Source organism: Carassius auratus, chromosome 14 (genome assembly GCF_003368295.1).
Source record: "Carassius auratus strain Wakin chromosome 14, ASM336829v1, whole genome shotgun sequence".
NCBI classification, from domain to species: domain Eukaryota; kingdom Metazoa; phylum Chordata; class Actinopteri; order Cypriniformes; family Cyprinidae; genus Carassius; species Carassius auratus.
In genome coordinates, this window is record NC_039256.1 from 18,999,470 (window position 1) to 19,015,917 (window position 16,448).

At 36.2% G+C, this 16,448-nt stretch overlaps 1 protein-coding gene across 1 annotated transcript; it reads left to right on the top strand.

Annotated features, from left to right (window-relative positions):
* Nucleotides 1–11,588: 11,588 nt before the first annotated feature.
* Nucleotides 11,589–16,137, top strand: adrb2a (adrenoceptor beta 2, surface a). The gene is made up of 2 exons (XM_026280427.1): nucleotides 11,589–11,808; nucleotides 11,973–16,137. The coding sequence occupies exon 2, from the start codon at nucleotides 11,976–11,978 to the stop codon at nucleotides 13,176–13,178; it is 1,203 nt and encodes a 400-aa protein (XP_026136212.1). The 5' UTR covers nucleotides 11,589–11,808; nucleotides 11,973–11,975; the 3' UTR covers nucleotides 13,179–16,137.
* The last annotated feature ends 311 nt before the right edge of the window (nucleotides 16,138–16,448 follow it).

The window sequence follows — 16,448 nt, forward strand, 5'->3', positions numbered from 1 at the left end:
CTGGAATTGCATAAAATAGATCTTAACAGCACTGCTTTCATAGAAATGAACTGAATGTCATAAGCTTTTCATATCTAACCACTTATACTCATTCCTCAACTCTTCTGAATCTCTTTAACACATAACCAACATTTTAAACTCCCAGGTGCCGAAGGCTGAAAGATTTACTGCCATACTCTTAAAAGCCTTGGCTATATTCTGGAAAAAACACTGGAAATGTTTTTCTGTTTTTCTCTTCCTGTGTCACCTATGGTCACAGAACAAAACCACTGAATTTATCTGCACTGCCTTGGGTGTAAAGTTATTCTAGCATGGCTAAAGCTAATTAATAGAGACACAAAGGTGAATAATAATACAGTATAACTGACTGACACTGACTGTTTTGTTTGAAGCATGCATTTTGAACATGGTAAGAGCAATCTTTATTCTGTCATGGCGAGCACTAGCAAAACGTTTAGAGGATGTGTGCATCCATGTCGTCGTTATTTGACACCTGATGACACACACGATCTCTGCGGGGTTTTTTGGAGGGGGCTAAGAGCACACACGCAGTGTCCATGAGGGGGCAATTTGCATGCATTGTGACTATTGCTATGTGCTGTATTAACAAAAACATAAATGGCATAAATAAAACACTAACACTGACAAGCTACGCAATATCACGTTCATAATAGAATGTGATTCATCTAATGAATGTGATATAGCTTAGCTTGTCAGTGATCTACGGCTCTGTGTATTAAATGTATCTGAATAATTTCCATCTGAAAGAACGTGATGGAGATTTACCGGTACTATTAATCACAGAACCGGCTTCATTAACGAAATGCTCATGACAATCACATGCGATTTATCATGGAACCCTTGTTTGTTGATGTCAAAAACCCCCCAGCCGATCTCCTGGGTCCGTATTCATAAAGAATCTTAATGCAAAAAGTAGCTCCCAGTGACAAAATTCTAAGAAATTTCTTAGAAATGTGGGCGTTTACTCTTAAAATTAAAGAAAAAATCCTAGTAAAGAAAAAAAGTAATTCAGAAAGCATCTTAACCCTTAAAAGAGGTCTTGAGGTCAAACTTGTTAGGAGCACAGACGAGGACTTTTAAGAGGCTTAAGAGTTTCTTTAGCAGAAGAGAAAATGGCAGAAAGACGAAGGGGCAGAAGAAATGTGTTGCAGACAATGGATGACAGTGAGTTAATAAGATGGTATAGATTATATAATAATTTATAATTTAATATATAAATTAAAGTAATCACTACATTACAATATTTGGCACTGGGAAAATGCAACAATGCAATAGTGATGATTTGGGTCTGTCACAACCTTCTGTAAGAAGAGTGATCACACAAACAATTACTGCACTTTCAGAACATCTTATTGTGTCGCAGTTTATTTCACTTCCACTGGACATTCCCACCTTGCAGGCTCAAAAAACTGCATTTATGAATATAGCAGGCTTACAGGTGCGCACAAGCAGGGGGAATGAACCGTTAATAGTTTGTGCTATACACTCCCATGTCTGCTTCTTGTCTCTTGCTGTGACACCTGGTCCGAATTTTCCTTTAAGACTGGCCTTGTGTTCATCCACTTACTGGGCTAACAGTAAACACTGTTTGGCTTTCTCGCCCTTCTTGGTTTTGATTCCATGTTTGATACATTAAAACCAACACTCAAACTGCCACTTAAATAGGACAGCAATCACTGTAATTGGAAACAGTGGAACAATTTTTTATCATTCTAAGCCAATCAAATACCTTATAAGAAATTAAAAGCATGGTAAAAAAAAAAAAAAAGATTTATATACACACATATAATGCGTGTTTGTGTGTGTGTGTGTGTGTGTGTGTGTGAGAGAGAGAGAGAATGGTCAAATAGGAAAAATTACACATGTAAATTCAAAGTAAGAATTACAATAGACCCTATACTTAAAATCACTCTTTTTTTTCCTTTTTGGACAACCAACCTATCACAGTCTTCAAAAGATTGTGTCATACATAGCAACCGGGTCAACCCCGCCTCCTCACTAAGATGAAAGTTTTTTGTCTTTTCCTTACTCAGAGTTGCTACCAGATCGGTCCCGAATCGCTCTTAAGCTAAGACTCCTACGTAAAAGTTTTTAAGCTGAATTAAGAGTTTTCTGAGAGGATTCTTAGAATCTTTATGAATAAGGGCCCAGGTCTGGCGGTAGCACTTTTAGCTTAGCTTAACATAGATCAATGAATCTGATTAGACCGTTAGCATCTCGCTCAAAAATGACCAAAGAGTTTAAATATTTTTGCTATTTAAAACTTGACTCTTCTGTAGTTACATAGTGTACCAAGAATGATGGAAAATGAAAAGTTTTTTTTCTAGGCCGATATGGCTAGGAACTATAATCTCATTCCAACATAATAATCAAGGAACTTCAGTTCTTCAGGGACTTCAGGAACTCCATGCAGTACCACGGAGGCAGCAGGCGCAGTGATACTACACAGTGCCTGAACATAGTCCCCAGCTAGTTTGTGTAGTTGCAGCAATAGCAGAGTTGCTGGAGACTCTTTCCAGGTGCTGCTAGCGTCTAATCAGATTGAATGATCTATGCTAAGCTAAGCTAAAAGCGCCGGCTGTTCAGCTGAATGGATTCGAAAACTGTAAAACTCAACTATTTAACTCTAGGGGAGATGGAAAATTAGCCTATTTTCCAAAAAAAGTGGTGTGTTCCTTTAAGATTTAGCAGAATGGTAAAAAGACACAGATGTAACAGGTGTGTGTTTAAGAGTATTTGGCTTCAAATGCCACTTAATTCTAATCAAGGACTGAATCTATTCCATTTAGAAATTAAAATGATAGATAAATATAACTAATCACATCACTGCAGAGTAAGTGGCATATGTGGTTGGAACTCTGCAGTGTTGCATGCACAATTACCCATGTGCACTCACCCGCTGAGAGCCCACCTCAACCTACAGCAACCCCTGCTTCTGCTCTTCCTCTGCAGAGAGGAACTGCACGAAATGGCTCACTGCTATTTATAAATGTTGGAAAGTGCCTGTAACATAGCAACAAAAACAACCGTTTACTGTTGGCGAGCTGAAAAACCAGAATGCAGCAGGGTCAGAAGGTAAGACTGGGTGTGGCCACGTCGAGGAAGTGTCTGATAGACAGGGAAGTTCAAGAGAAAATGGGACATATCCTATTTCCACAGTGCAGGGAAAGGAAAACATGAACACAATAAAAAGACTGACCTTGTTTCATTACCTCTGACAAAGCTGAAATATCTTTTCATGATTGTACACATGAATTAATGCCCTTGTTTATTTCTTATCCTTAATGGATCACCTCAGTCTGAGCAATGACCAAAACATTAGATGTAATTATTAGATATGGCTTGAATACGTTTCAGTTGATTGGCAAAACAAAAGGGAACCACTTAATCTGTCCCCAGGGCAGCCACTCATTTCAGACGAAAATCTATATGCAACAGTTTGGAATGAATAATGAAAATCAAATAATGTAGGTGAAAGGTTGAAGTATAAGCACATTCATAATGTATGTCCTCACACACAGCCTTTTATGAAGTCCATTCTCATCTTTAAATGTTGGAAATTTATTCATTGCTCTTTCATTTCAGAGTGAGACAAATATTGGTGAAGACGCTGAAAGCGGCACTGTTGATGGTACATTCCCACTGCAGGTTGACTCCTGAGAAATGAAGTGCTGTTTAATTATTGATAGTCCTATTTATCCTCATCTATGTCAGTTAATCATGACCGCTCCTGTCATTCTCAAAAACGCATTACAGATTCACACTTAGTGTGTGACTGCTGCTCACTCACTCTTCCCCCTCCTCTCATTGGGATGTGAATTATATTAGTGCAGTTCGATCAAAAACATTTTCCCATGATTATTTTCATCTCTGAGGGATACAATGCCTTTATGGGAGCTCTATGGAGAGTAAATGCCAAGGATTTTTGAATGCTGTCCAGTTCAAATAACTCATTGAATACTGTGGCTCTAAAATATCTTTGGAATTGACAGTTCTTATTTTATTGAATATTGCAGTTTTTTAATGATTTATCCATGCCCATCATTATATTTTTGCCCCCGTAATCTTTAAACAAAAACAAAAATAAAATATTATTATTGTAACTTTTTTCCCTTTATTCTAATAAGACATTTCTTCTTCTTCTAATATGCAATTTCATCCAGGCATGCATCACGATAAAGAAGCTTACAATTCCATTTTGATGCCAACTTTAAATGGTAAAAAAAAAGGCTGAATCTGATAACTGTTTATAGTGCAGACAAAACTGAAATGGGAAGGTAAATGTGTTTATCTATGTCTCAAACAAGTTCTAAACCGAGGCATAGTTTTGATTCTTATCAAGAGCTGGTGGTTTTTGATGACACTCGTCTGGAAACAGGGTCACTTAAGCAACAGGGTTAACTAGTAACTAAGAAGATAAGTACAGATTTGTCAATAGTACACTTTGTATTTTCTAAAAATGCTTTTTTTTTTTTTTTTTTTGCTATAAAGAGTCTGTTATTCCAATGTGATGGACTTGGAAAGGTCTACCAAAACAAGGCAAAATACAGGTGGTGTTTGTTGACTGTGGGTAAAGCCTCCATGTAGAAACACCCAGTCGTTACGTGGTGTTCGCTGCCTCGGGTGCTGTTGAAAGATAGTTTCATTATAATATAATATAATATAATATAATATAATATAATATAATATAATATAATATAATATAATATAATATAATATAATATAATATAATATAATATAATATAATATAATATAATATAATTTGACAAGACAGTCAATGAAGAAATGCTCTCACTTTTTGTCCATTTGCATTGGGTCTGATACACAGAATGAATATTGCATTTAAATGAGCAGTAAACATTTAATTAATATTTATTTATTTATTTGTACAAGTAAAACCCTTGTTTGACTATACCAATGTAATTTCCTTGCTGGAAGCAACACCTCATCACAATATAATAAGAAAATTCGCCTGATTTTTATCTTTTTAATATCAAAATAGAGTGAGAATGAATGAGTGTTCCATCTCTTATCCAAGAGCAGATATTTCCCAGGTATCCTGAGAGAATGGGGGAGGAAATGTTTCGACCATCTGTTTGCTACACCAGCACATTTATGTATATATCTCTCAATAACTGTTGCAGAAACCAGGTCAACTCTGTGACACCTCACACTTATTTATACTGTATTTCCCTTTCCTGCTTATAGGCCCATTACTGTGCTCATCTCGGCTCACAGCCCCGCCCCCTTCTGTCATGTATTCAAACACCCTTAGTCTCTCACTAAATCGTTATCTTTAATATGTCTGTTTCATGGTATAAACTGCATCTCACTTTTCATGATGTACAGTGACATCATTGATTCCTTCCATTCCAAACACACATATTTGACCTCAAAATCATTCATTCCTGCCTGGCCTCTTACCATCACTAGTCTCGGAAAATACAAAAAGTTCACTATGTACATTGAAAAATTATGATTTCATTACAATACAATTGCATGGCAAAATACTTCATTCAGAGTACTGTTACTACTGTAATTATATACAGTATATAGGTATAAACATATACATACTGTATGTGTATGTAATTTAAAAAAAATTAAGATGAAGAAAAAGCAGAAATTCTACCAGTATATCAAGTCCGTAGCTTCACATTTGTCAATTCTCTTCAATATCACTAGCACCTTCACATAAAGGCCTTATAAGGACCAGATGTAAGGAAATCTCTTGAGACCATTTCATAACCATTAATGTCAAACCCAATTCCAAACAGTATAATAAAGTCAGCTGACAGTTTCAAGGATATGGCAACAAATGATAGTGCTTTTAAAATACGTATGCAGTTCACGAAAGCAGTGAGTAATGTCACATAAATGACTGCGTAAATGTGCTTACAGGTTTTCCTGTAGATAACCTCTGTCCGTCCAAAAGAAACAACTGACTCTCATTTACACAAATGCCATCACCCTACATGGTACTGATAAGACTGGATGAGGAGGAAATTCGTCAGAGGCAAAGACTCACTAGCAGACTGACAAAACAGGTGCAGACAGACAATTGCAATGAGTAAATAAATAATATGTGTTTATACATATGTACTGTATGTATCTGCGTGTGATTTTGCACTTGTTATTTTCAGGATAGTTTGCTTGGTTATCCTGCAGGATCTGACAAGACTGATATAAAATATAATCTAGTGTCACAGCAATCTGGCAACTGGCAAGTTATTGTCACTGCATTCTGTTTTTAATGGAAACTGCAGTTTGGGCACTCGAGTGGTATACAACATTCCTTCAGTGCTGCAGGACGATGGGCAAATGGAGATTAATTCTGAAGTCCATCCACAATTGCTGATTTGTAATGGAACATTAGCTTTCGTAAATTATAATACAGAACAAAAAACTAAAGCCAATATTTTCTTATTTCCCACCTGCGACTGTCCCACTCATCATCTTACAAACAACTTATCTCCTCTAGGACATTTCCACATGCTCTTCCTCTCCTTGAGGAATCCAACTCTCATACTTAGAGAGTATTGAACGCCTACACTGAGACACAGCCCCTATGATGTTAAGCCAATGCATACAAAGCCAATTAGAAACAACATAAAAACACAGTTTCCACTGCAGAATTCACTGGCGCTCATGTCTTCTGGAAGACCATTATCCATTTTTCACAAGTGCCCTTTATAACTTTGCCAGCCAGCATCTGGATTTCCTAGTGACGGGGGTGTTGGAATTTATTTATATCTGGAAGATCACAGAGAAATAAAGAAAATAAACAGTTGATTCCAAAGAATCTGTCCACATGCACATCAGCATTCAACACAGAGACTGGTTGTGATTACTCATACAACATATAAGGCCTGTCTAGTCCTACTCAACAGGGAGCGAAGCCAACTGTAACAATGATAAAGTCACAGATTCCCAAAAACCACAATATACAGACTTCAATAGAATTCATTCTTTTATTATGATTCCTGGATTATTCCATGATAGCCTTTGTACAGGTTAGGACAGAGATCCCTACGTAATGTGAACATTTGAACAGAGAAACGTGAACTACTTATATTTTTGCTTTGTCAGATTGGGCTGTTTTGAATTTGATTATGCAGGGAAAAATGGTTTGGGCAGGTGGTCAAAGTGTGGGCTGGTTTGGGGTAAGTTTGGTAGTTTTCTAACATCTATTTGGTTTACAAACAAAACCCAAGTGTGCATGTGCTGCATCTAATCAGTCATCATAACGTTTCTAAATGCACACCCCCCACTGCAGTCGGCTGATGCTGTTCGGGTCAGTAGACAGATGTAATGATCCATGAGAAATGGGTTTTTAGCACAATAAGGAGTCAGATTTTGAAAGTATATCTGTATATTAAAGTGATAACAATGCCAGAGCCTAAAAATAGGTTACACGGTAAAGAGCGGGAGAGTGACTCATCTTTCAATATGTGAATTACACCTGTGGAGGGAGCTGACATGAAGGCTCTAATATTTTAACTCTGTAATCAGAGCACACTTGAATAATTGAATTACATTAGGAACCGAATACCATGCTGTCCAGCATCAGGACGTTTTTACTTTCCAGACTGGTACCTGCTGGACTTGATTAGTTTTGACTGTGTTTGACTAAAGTTCTGTATTATAAAATATTCACAAAAGGCTTCCTCTAATTCTGTTTAAATCTAAAGTGCGTCACAAAGGTAAATGCATTTTTATTGTTCATTTTTTCATTATCAGATTTTTGTGCAGTATGTATCAATGAATAACACAGTTTTGACTGTCATGGTGTGTGAATGAACAAGTGTGAAAAATTGGCCACTTTTTGCATTTAAATTGGTTTATCCTGATTGTTGAAAATTATACATGTATTTTTTCTAGAGTAACGGGAAATTAATTGATTGCCGTTTATACATGCCAGTGTCTGCCTGCATATTTTAGTCATATTTGGTAATTATAAATTTTTTGCCCTGTATTTTGCCTGATTCTATCAGGTTTTTATTTTTTAATCTATTTTTATATCATCTTGTCATAATTTTTTTGCTTTGAAGAGTTAAAACCGGTCCTTATCAACCTTGACTAATAAGGAAATACAATTCTACAAATCATTATTTTGACTGTTAAAGTTTTGGGAGTTTTTTATTTTATTTATTTTTTTTTTTTGCATACTGCATTAAATTGATCAGAAGTGACAGTAAAGACATTTATAATGTTAGAAATGATTTCTATGTCAGATGAATGCTGTTCTTTTAAACTTTCTATTCGTCAAAGACATCCCTGTTTGCTTTAAATTTTATATGTAAAAAACTTTTGACATGGTCAGGTTTTACATTCTCACTTTTAAAAAAGGGGAATTTAATTCCTGATTGTTCCTGTTTAAACTCAGGATGACCAGTTTCTCCCAAAAGATTAAACATTAAGGTATTCAACTTTGAATACTGTATCTTATCTAGCAGACACGATTTGTTACCCAGAGCACTTATCAGTACATTTACTACTTGGTCCTCGAGCAATTTGCACTTAAGAGCTCTGCTGACAATGCATTCTCAGTTATTTTCCAGTTCATAGATCATTCGTACCAGTTTTTGGATCATCAATCCAGACTGAATCCTCAACAATAATGGAAACATTTTAAAGGGTTTTTAAAATGTTTGAACCCTTTTAAATGTAGAACATGCATTAAAATGATGGACCTTTGTGAGCTGGTGGCAAATGAGCTACTTCTTAATCGGCTTTTTCAGGAACGACCGGTACCAGGCATTCCATAAACAGAAGTCTCAAATAACGCAGAGACAATACCTCATTGTACTCATGAGTGTTACAGTAAACTAAAGTTAAAACATTTTTGTTCATTAAAATAAAGGTGAAATAAAATAAAACTGAAATATTAGAAGAAGAAAAAATTATGAAAACATTGTTACCTTGGCAATCTGAAAGAAAATCTATTTAAATTTGAGTTAATAAAATTATGAAAAACTAAATTGACAAAGTAAATTATAGCTATAGAGAGAGAGAAAACATACAAGCACAAACAAATCAACGCTGGTACTCAATGTTCAGTGGCTTGAGAATAAAGAAATCTAGATTTATGGACTCAACAGTTAATAATTAGTGCTGACAAACAATTAATCGTGATTACTGTAAATCGCATCCAAAATAAACATTTTTGACGTAACATCAAACGTATACTGTGTATATTTATAATGTATATATGATTACAAATATATATATATTCAAAATAATTTTTATTTTTATATATTCAATTAATTTATAAGAATATAAATATATAAATGAATATACATTTAAGTATTTTCAAAATATACTGTATGTGTGTGTATTTATATGTACATAATAAATACACAGTGCACATACATAAATTATGTAAACAAAAACGTATATTTTAGATGCGATTAATCGCGGTATTACAGCTTTATTTGACAACTGTACAAACAAGCACCACACTCTTTTTAGTTGTTGGCAGCTTCTTCATTCCATCTGAAACCACAGATGGCAAACCTATTAAATCTGCTGCTCCCATGAAATCACTGAAAGTCTGTGCATTCCAAACGGATATATTGCCCTCCAAAGGGCACTTCGGAGTGAAAACAATCATGGCTGCCATACTGAAGGGTCGTTCCAAACTGAAGTGTTTAAAACTGGCCACTTCAAAGGTCCTTTGGAATGTAGGATTTTGAAGGGTACAACTGATGGACACTTCGGGCCCCCATGATCCTTTGCGCTGATTCTTTCCACGATCACGCTGCCTCCATGTGTGGGCATGGCATAGTGACACAGAAAGGCACTTCAAGTTTGGTTCCCTACAACCTTCAACCCTTAAAAGCTCTCACTCCGGAGGGTAAACCCTTTGAAGGGATTACAGCATATGGATGAACCCTTCTGAATGGAACGCAGCAAGAATCTAGTAATCTTGAAGACAGCTGGTTCATGTGTGTTAAATTAGGGTTGCAGCTAAACTCTGGTGGAAGGTGGCCCTCGAAGAGCAGCACTGGACATCCCTGATGTAGTCCCATTCATGTTTTACATTCCCACTCATATTCCTTCTTTATAAAAATGATGAAAAGAAGCCATTTTCCTCAAATTCACAGACCCGTCCTCTAATATCTCTGCAGACATGACTCTGCTACATCTAATCTGATCTTTACCTCATATCCACATTGTAACACACAGTCCATGACATTCAGAAAGCACACAGAAAAAACACACATAGCAGAGACAAGAAATCTACTAATCATTACTTATATCTCCATGTTCCAAGGGTACTCAAAGTCCACCTGCTAATTTTCATTTCGTCAGACTAATCAAACTCTACAGTATATCTTGTACCATGTGCCAGATACACAGAGCTGTATCTCCAAAGAAAAAAAAACTGCAAAAAAAAAAAAAAAAAAAAAATATATATATATATATATATATATATATATATATATATATATATATATATATATATATATATATATATGTGTGTGTGTTTTGTATTTGACTACATAGGTCATTAAATGTCACAAATACTGTATGTATAATAGAATTTTAATAAAAACACTTAAAACACTTTCTAAGAACATATTGTGAATAACTAAAAGAAGTTAAATAAAAATGTTTTAACTCTTTTTTTTAAAGCACTGAAAGATATGCATTACCCTTCAGCGTCTTCCTAATATGTATTTGTCTATCTTCTGCTGAACATAAAAATATATATTTTGTCTTATCAGCTGTTGCCCATTCCAATTACTTCTATAGTATTTTTTCCCATACTATGGAAGACAATGGGGACCAGCAACTGTTTTAATTTTGGGGGGATTTTCATTTTTAAGCATAAATGTTTGGTTAATTTCTTTCAAGTTATACAATAAAATAAAAACACTAATGGCATACACTATGGCCTTTCAAGTACTGCAGGCATGATTCTGGACATCTGGTTCTGGACATTCAGATGACACACAGACATTAGTAATCGGCATTAATGATTTTTTACTCACTCTAGCATATAAAGACTGTCCAGACCTGCTCAGCAGGTCCGACCCATAGGAAGCAAAGCCAGCAACTCAAAAATGATATGGGCATTGTTTAACAAAATACACAAATGAAAACCTACACAGAGTTTCATTCTCTGGATGATTGACAAACCAAAGCAGATGTTTGAAATTTTAAGCACAAGAACTTGAGTCCACAACCTCAAAAGCAAACACACACACACACACACACAAACACAAACACAAATAAAAAACAAATATAATTTTTCTCATTTTCTTTGCATTCACCTCCGGTCTAGCTTAATTCCTAGCTTCCCAATAAACCTGGAATTTTACACTATGAATATACTGACATGAATGAGTTTATTTATGAGTGACAATGAGTGGAAATATATACTTAAAACTAGTCTGCACTATTTTAAATACAATTCCAGTCTTACTGTAGCTGTCAGGTTGTTGTTACTTAATCCTGTAGCAGCAGTGCAGCCTTCACCTCACTCTCTGCTCATTGGCTGGAAGTCAGCTATGATGTCATCACAGAATGTTATAAGGGCTCTGACAAATAGCCTGGGAGCCACACTTAACGTAACAGCACATTCGGCAGAGTGACTGTTTGTGAAAGAGGTTGAGAAAATTGCTGTGGTGACAGAGGAAGTGAGAGCAAAAGTGAGAGAGAAAGAGCTAAGCATGCAAAGGAAAGCTGGGGAGGATCTACTCGTTCGTAACAAACCTATAAACCTTAAAAGCATGCTTTAACTTTGTATGGAAGGAGGGCTGGAGGTGGAAGTCATTTTTGGAGGTTTGTTAAAATAAATTGCGTTTTCTTTGCATTGAATTGTACTGTTTTTACAGCTTGCTTAGTGTTTGCATTTTTAAATGGTTAACAGCTCAGTGCTCAAGCCTTTGTGTTAAACTTTTCTTAACTAATTCAGTATATTTCTGTTTTTCATTTTGAACTCTCAGGTCATGGCAAACACCAATATGTCTTCAAACTGTATGAATGACACCCAGTCTAACATTGGCGAACCACAGACGTTTCTGTTTGGCACACTCATGTCTGTTCTTGTTCTGATCATTGTCTTTGGCAATGTGTTGGTGATTACAGCCATTGGCCGCTTCCAACGACTTCAGACCGTCACAAACTGTTTCATCACGTCACTTGCGTGTGCAGACCTGGTCATGGGATTAGTGGTGGTGCCTTTAGGCGCCCTTAACATCAACCTTGGCATTTGGCACTTCGGCAGATTCTGGTGTAATTTCTGGACAGCCACTGATGTTCTGTGTGTCACGGCCAGTATCGAGACGCTCTGTGTCATCGCTATGGATCGCTACCTTGCCATAACATCCCCCTTCCACTACCAGTCCTTACTGACGAAGAGAAGAGCTTGCATCATTGTGCTTCTGGTGTGGGTCATTGCTGGGCTCATTTCCTTCCTACCTATCTATATGGGCTGGTGGAGTGATAAAGCAGCAGAATGCTGCTTACAGAATGTTTACTGCTGTGACTTCATCACCAATCCTCCCTATGCCCTCATCTCATCTATAATCTCTTTCTACATCCCCCTGGTGATCATGATTTTTGTCTACAGCCGCGTCTTCCAGGAGGCAAGGAAGCAGCTGAAGAAGATAGACAAAAGTGAGGGACGATTTCATGCTCAAAACAATGGCAAAATACACGAGGTTGCAAGCAGCCACTGTGAGGCAAGGACCGCCAAGAAGCCCAAGTTCTGCCTGAAGGAACATAAAGCTTTGAAGACTTTGGGCATCATCATGGGTATATTTACGCTGTGTTGGCTCCCATTCTTTGTACTACATGTAGTCGTGAACATCAATATAGGTTTAAAAAAAATGGGCCATATTGACCTTATATACAAAATCTTAAACTGGATAGGTTACGCTAACTCAGCATTTAACCCACTGATCTACTGTAGAAGTCCAGAGTTTAGGTATGCTTTCAAGGAGATTCTATGCCTTAACAGGTCACGTTACCCTAATGTTAGGCCAGTCAATGGATATATATACAGTGGACACAGCTGGCAAAGTGACCACCGAGGGCGAAGCAAAGGCAGCTCAGAGGACAGTGACCCAGCTGAGAAAGAGGGACGCATGTCAGCAGATAAAACAGACTCTAATGGGAACTGCAGTAAAAACCTTATGAGTGTGTTGTAAATCACCTTGCGAGTTCTGGATCGTTCTACTGTGACCTCTCAATGTGTCACATAAGGACTGGTTAACCCTCCTCTGGTAAGTGACCAATAGTAAGTTTGTGTCGGACAAAGGGACATTTTTAAACATTTGTTTTTCTCATCTACCTCATAGCTTTCTCTTAGATTCACTTGCTCTATCAGCTCATTTCACCACTCAAATAGGTCTGTGCTAAAAAAAGTAGTTTCAGCTAAAGAAAAATACAAACTAAATGCTAAACATGTTTATCATTTCAGTTTATCAATCAATTTGTTTTTCTTTGATAGCATTGAAAAAGAACTTTGAAGTGGATGTTCAGTAAAGGGAACTCCCTCCTGAGTCATGTTTCTGTCGTCTTGCATAAAGTGAGGAACTGAGTTTGAGTTTGAAAGAATATTTTCTTGCATTAGATCAACAGATTAAATCAGGTATAGAGGTTTGAAGCATTTTCACTCTAATATAGTTACATTTGGATGCAAATATTAAATAATTCAGACTACAACAAGCATTACTTCATAAGTGTCAGGTTCATGTCTGTAAAAAAAAGTCAACACATAAAAATTCTTAACCTGGCACTGCTCTGTTCTAACTAGTCTAGAGTACATCTAAAAATGTCTAGGTTAAAAATGACCCAACTGGTAACTCAGCACATAAACAAAACCTCTTACCACAATGAAAGAGGAAGAGAAAACGCATGTTCATACCAGCTTTTTTAAGGAAATTGTTGAATTATAGTTCTGTCTTTTAGTCATGTAACTGCTTAAGCAGTGTCTCCTTAGATGAGCTAATGCACAATATCGTATTCTCACTGCATAAACAAATTCTCTATCTCATGCTTAAACTGTGTATGATAACAGAACTTCTCTGGTGGCCTGTTTTGATCTGTGTTATGTCATTTCGCATCCCTCAGCAGGCACAGTTCAGAATGCTGCCAAATCCAAATTATTCACCATAGGAATGTTCTTAACATTTTCCAGTACAAATGAGCACAGTCCGTCAAGCTTCTGTGTAAATCCCTGAGATTCAGTGTTTATCAAAGTCATTATGTGACTCCCTCTCAAAAAAAAAAAAAAAAAAACATTATCTAGAAAGATAAATAAATTAGGAGGCATTGGGTTTCCTGTCAAACTCAGCTTATGCATGCAGTGCAAAGCACACAGCAATGTTCCTGTTTCTCTCTCTCACTCACATTTAATCTAAAGTTCCATGCATATCAAAACTGTCACTGTGGTAAACTGTTTCAATACTTGTCAGTGTTTGTGAACTATTAATTTAGGGCAAGTGTCTCTCTGTTACTGTGCAGCTTGTTTATGCGGTCGAGAAATGTGAACTTTGCTCTTTAGGATATCTTTTCGTATTTGTTGTGGCTTTTTGTGGTCTTGATTGATTTTATGTGCAAAGCAAAATGCTTTGAGGATTTCAAACATTTCTACACATTAACTCATCATGGATAAGCTGATAAAATAATATTGTTTCACTGAAGCATTACATCCAAGTGCAGTTTAAAACCAGCTTCTTAAAAGGGTGCGCTCTAAATCTGTCCAATATTTTACATTGTAAACATAAGTCAAACATTGTCAATGTATATGTAAATGTTAGAGAAAAAAACTATGGGGATTAAAAGAATGCTCTGTTCACTGTAAACACTGGACTACCAAGCAACAGCGTGCATGTCCTTTTTCAGTAAATGAAAGTGAATGTGACAGCTTGGACAGATCTGTTAACACTGCACCCTTCTGGGAAGGATTTTCTCTGCATGTAGATCACAGTAACCTCCCATGTGAAACTCTGACCTGTACCACCTTGTGCTGAATGAAATATTTGTGCAATCTTTGCTTTGATTGTGGCAATGTGATTTACTGTTGTGTTAGAAGTTTATATTAATACTGCCTTCTCTGTGGACACGCTTAACCAGTTGAGTAAAGTGTTTACATTTATAAATGTCTTTCAGTTAGACATGGGTCACAAATTATTGGCGTGCAAATTGCCATGAATTGCACTTTCATCTTAGTAATTAAGCAATGCTCTGGAGTTAATGTCATGCTATAGACATCATATTGATGTCACCTTCAGAATTGAATGTGCACTAAGTTTTTATTTTTTTTTATTTTAAGTTTAACAAATACATACAAATTTGTAGAGTTGCATCCCAAAAGACATTCTATTTTATATGAGGGAGGTCTACTTTCAAGGTGGCCACCACTCTGAAATCACATGACCAACCAAATACTTCTTATTTTATCTTCTTATTTGATAATTTTAGTAAAATAAATTAATCATGAATAACACATATGGCTCTGTAAAGGCAAATTATGCATATTTATGCTTTAGCATAATTCTGCATTAGTGCAAATATGTGTTACAAATATCCAGTGTCATACTGGCCAGTGAAATAGAAACAAAAAATTGCTTAGTGCACATTATAGTCCATCATCTGTGTCTGTACAGTTGGAAAAACATTTCATTTCATAGTCACCCTTGGTCTTAAAATGTTATGCTTAACAGTTTGAAACAGACATTTTGGAAAGCATAATTTGCCTTGGAGGAGATTAATTGTCACATTTGTAAGTACAGACACAGTGTGGACAGCCTCTTACTGATGCATGAACATGTGATAAAAATTCCTTGAATATTGCTTTAATGATATAAAAGCAGATTTCAAATTCATAATGCAAATGAACATTTGGTAGGCAAAAGTTCAAAGAAAGCTTCCCACTCAACAACTTTTTTAGACGTGCTTAATTCATGGCATGTGCACTGTATATAATGTTGTTCCAGTTTGATGTTTACCTACATTTCCTTGAGCTACTTTCGCACAAGATTTATCACTGTATTGTTGAACTACAGTGAAGTACGTTCAACTATATTTGTCTCTATTAGTGGTATTTATGAAATACAAGTGTCATGTCATTTGTATTCTGTAATAAATGATGTATTTAATGTACGCCTGGATGTGACGGATCTTTTTTTCAATGTTTAGATGAAAGGCGCAAAGCCCTCGAATGAACTCCTAACATGTTCCTAAAACAAAAAAGCAAAACAAAAGGATAAATCACAGCCATTACAGTACAAAAAACAACTTAAAATAATCCTAAAGTATTAATAAGCATAGCTGCATACATTTCAAATTCATTTCTGATGCATAAATAGCATTAGTCAGCCAGAGCGTGAGTGCTTTTACAGTATGACTTTGTTTAAGTATTAGATTCAGCGCCCATCAGCCACCTTCTCTGTTCTCTCTATTCTGTAGGTCAT

What these genes read in the sequence shown, in the direction of transcription:
- adrb2a (XM_026280427.1), top strand. Translation starts at nt 11,976, where the DNA reads ATGGCAAACACCAATATGTCTTCAAACTGTATGAATGACACCCAGTCT.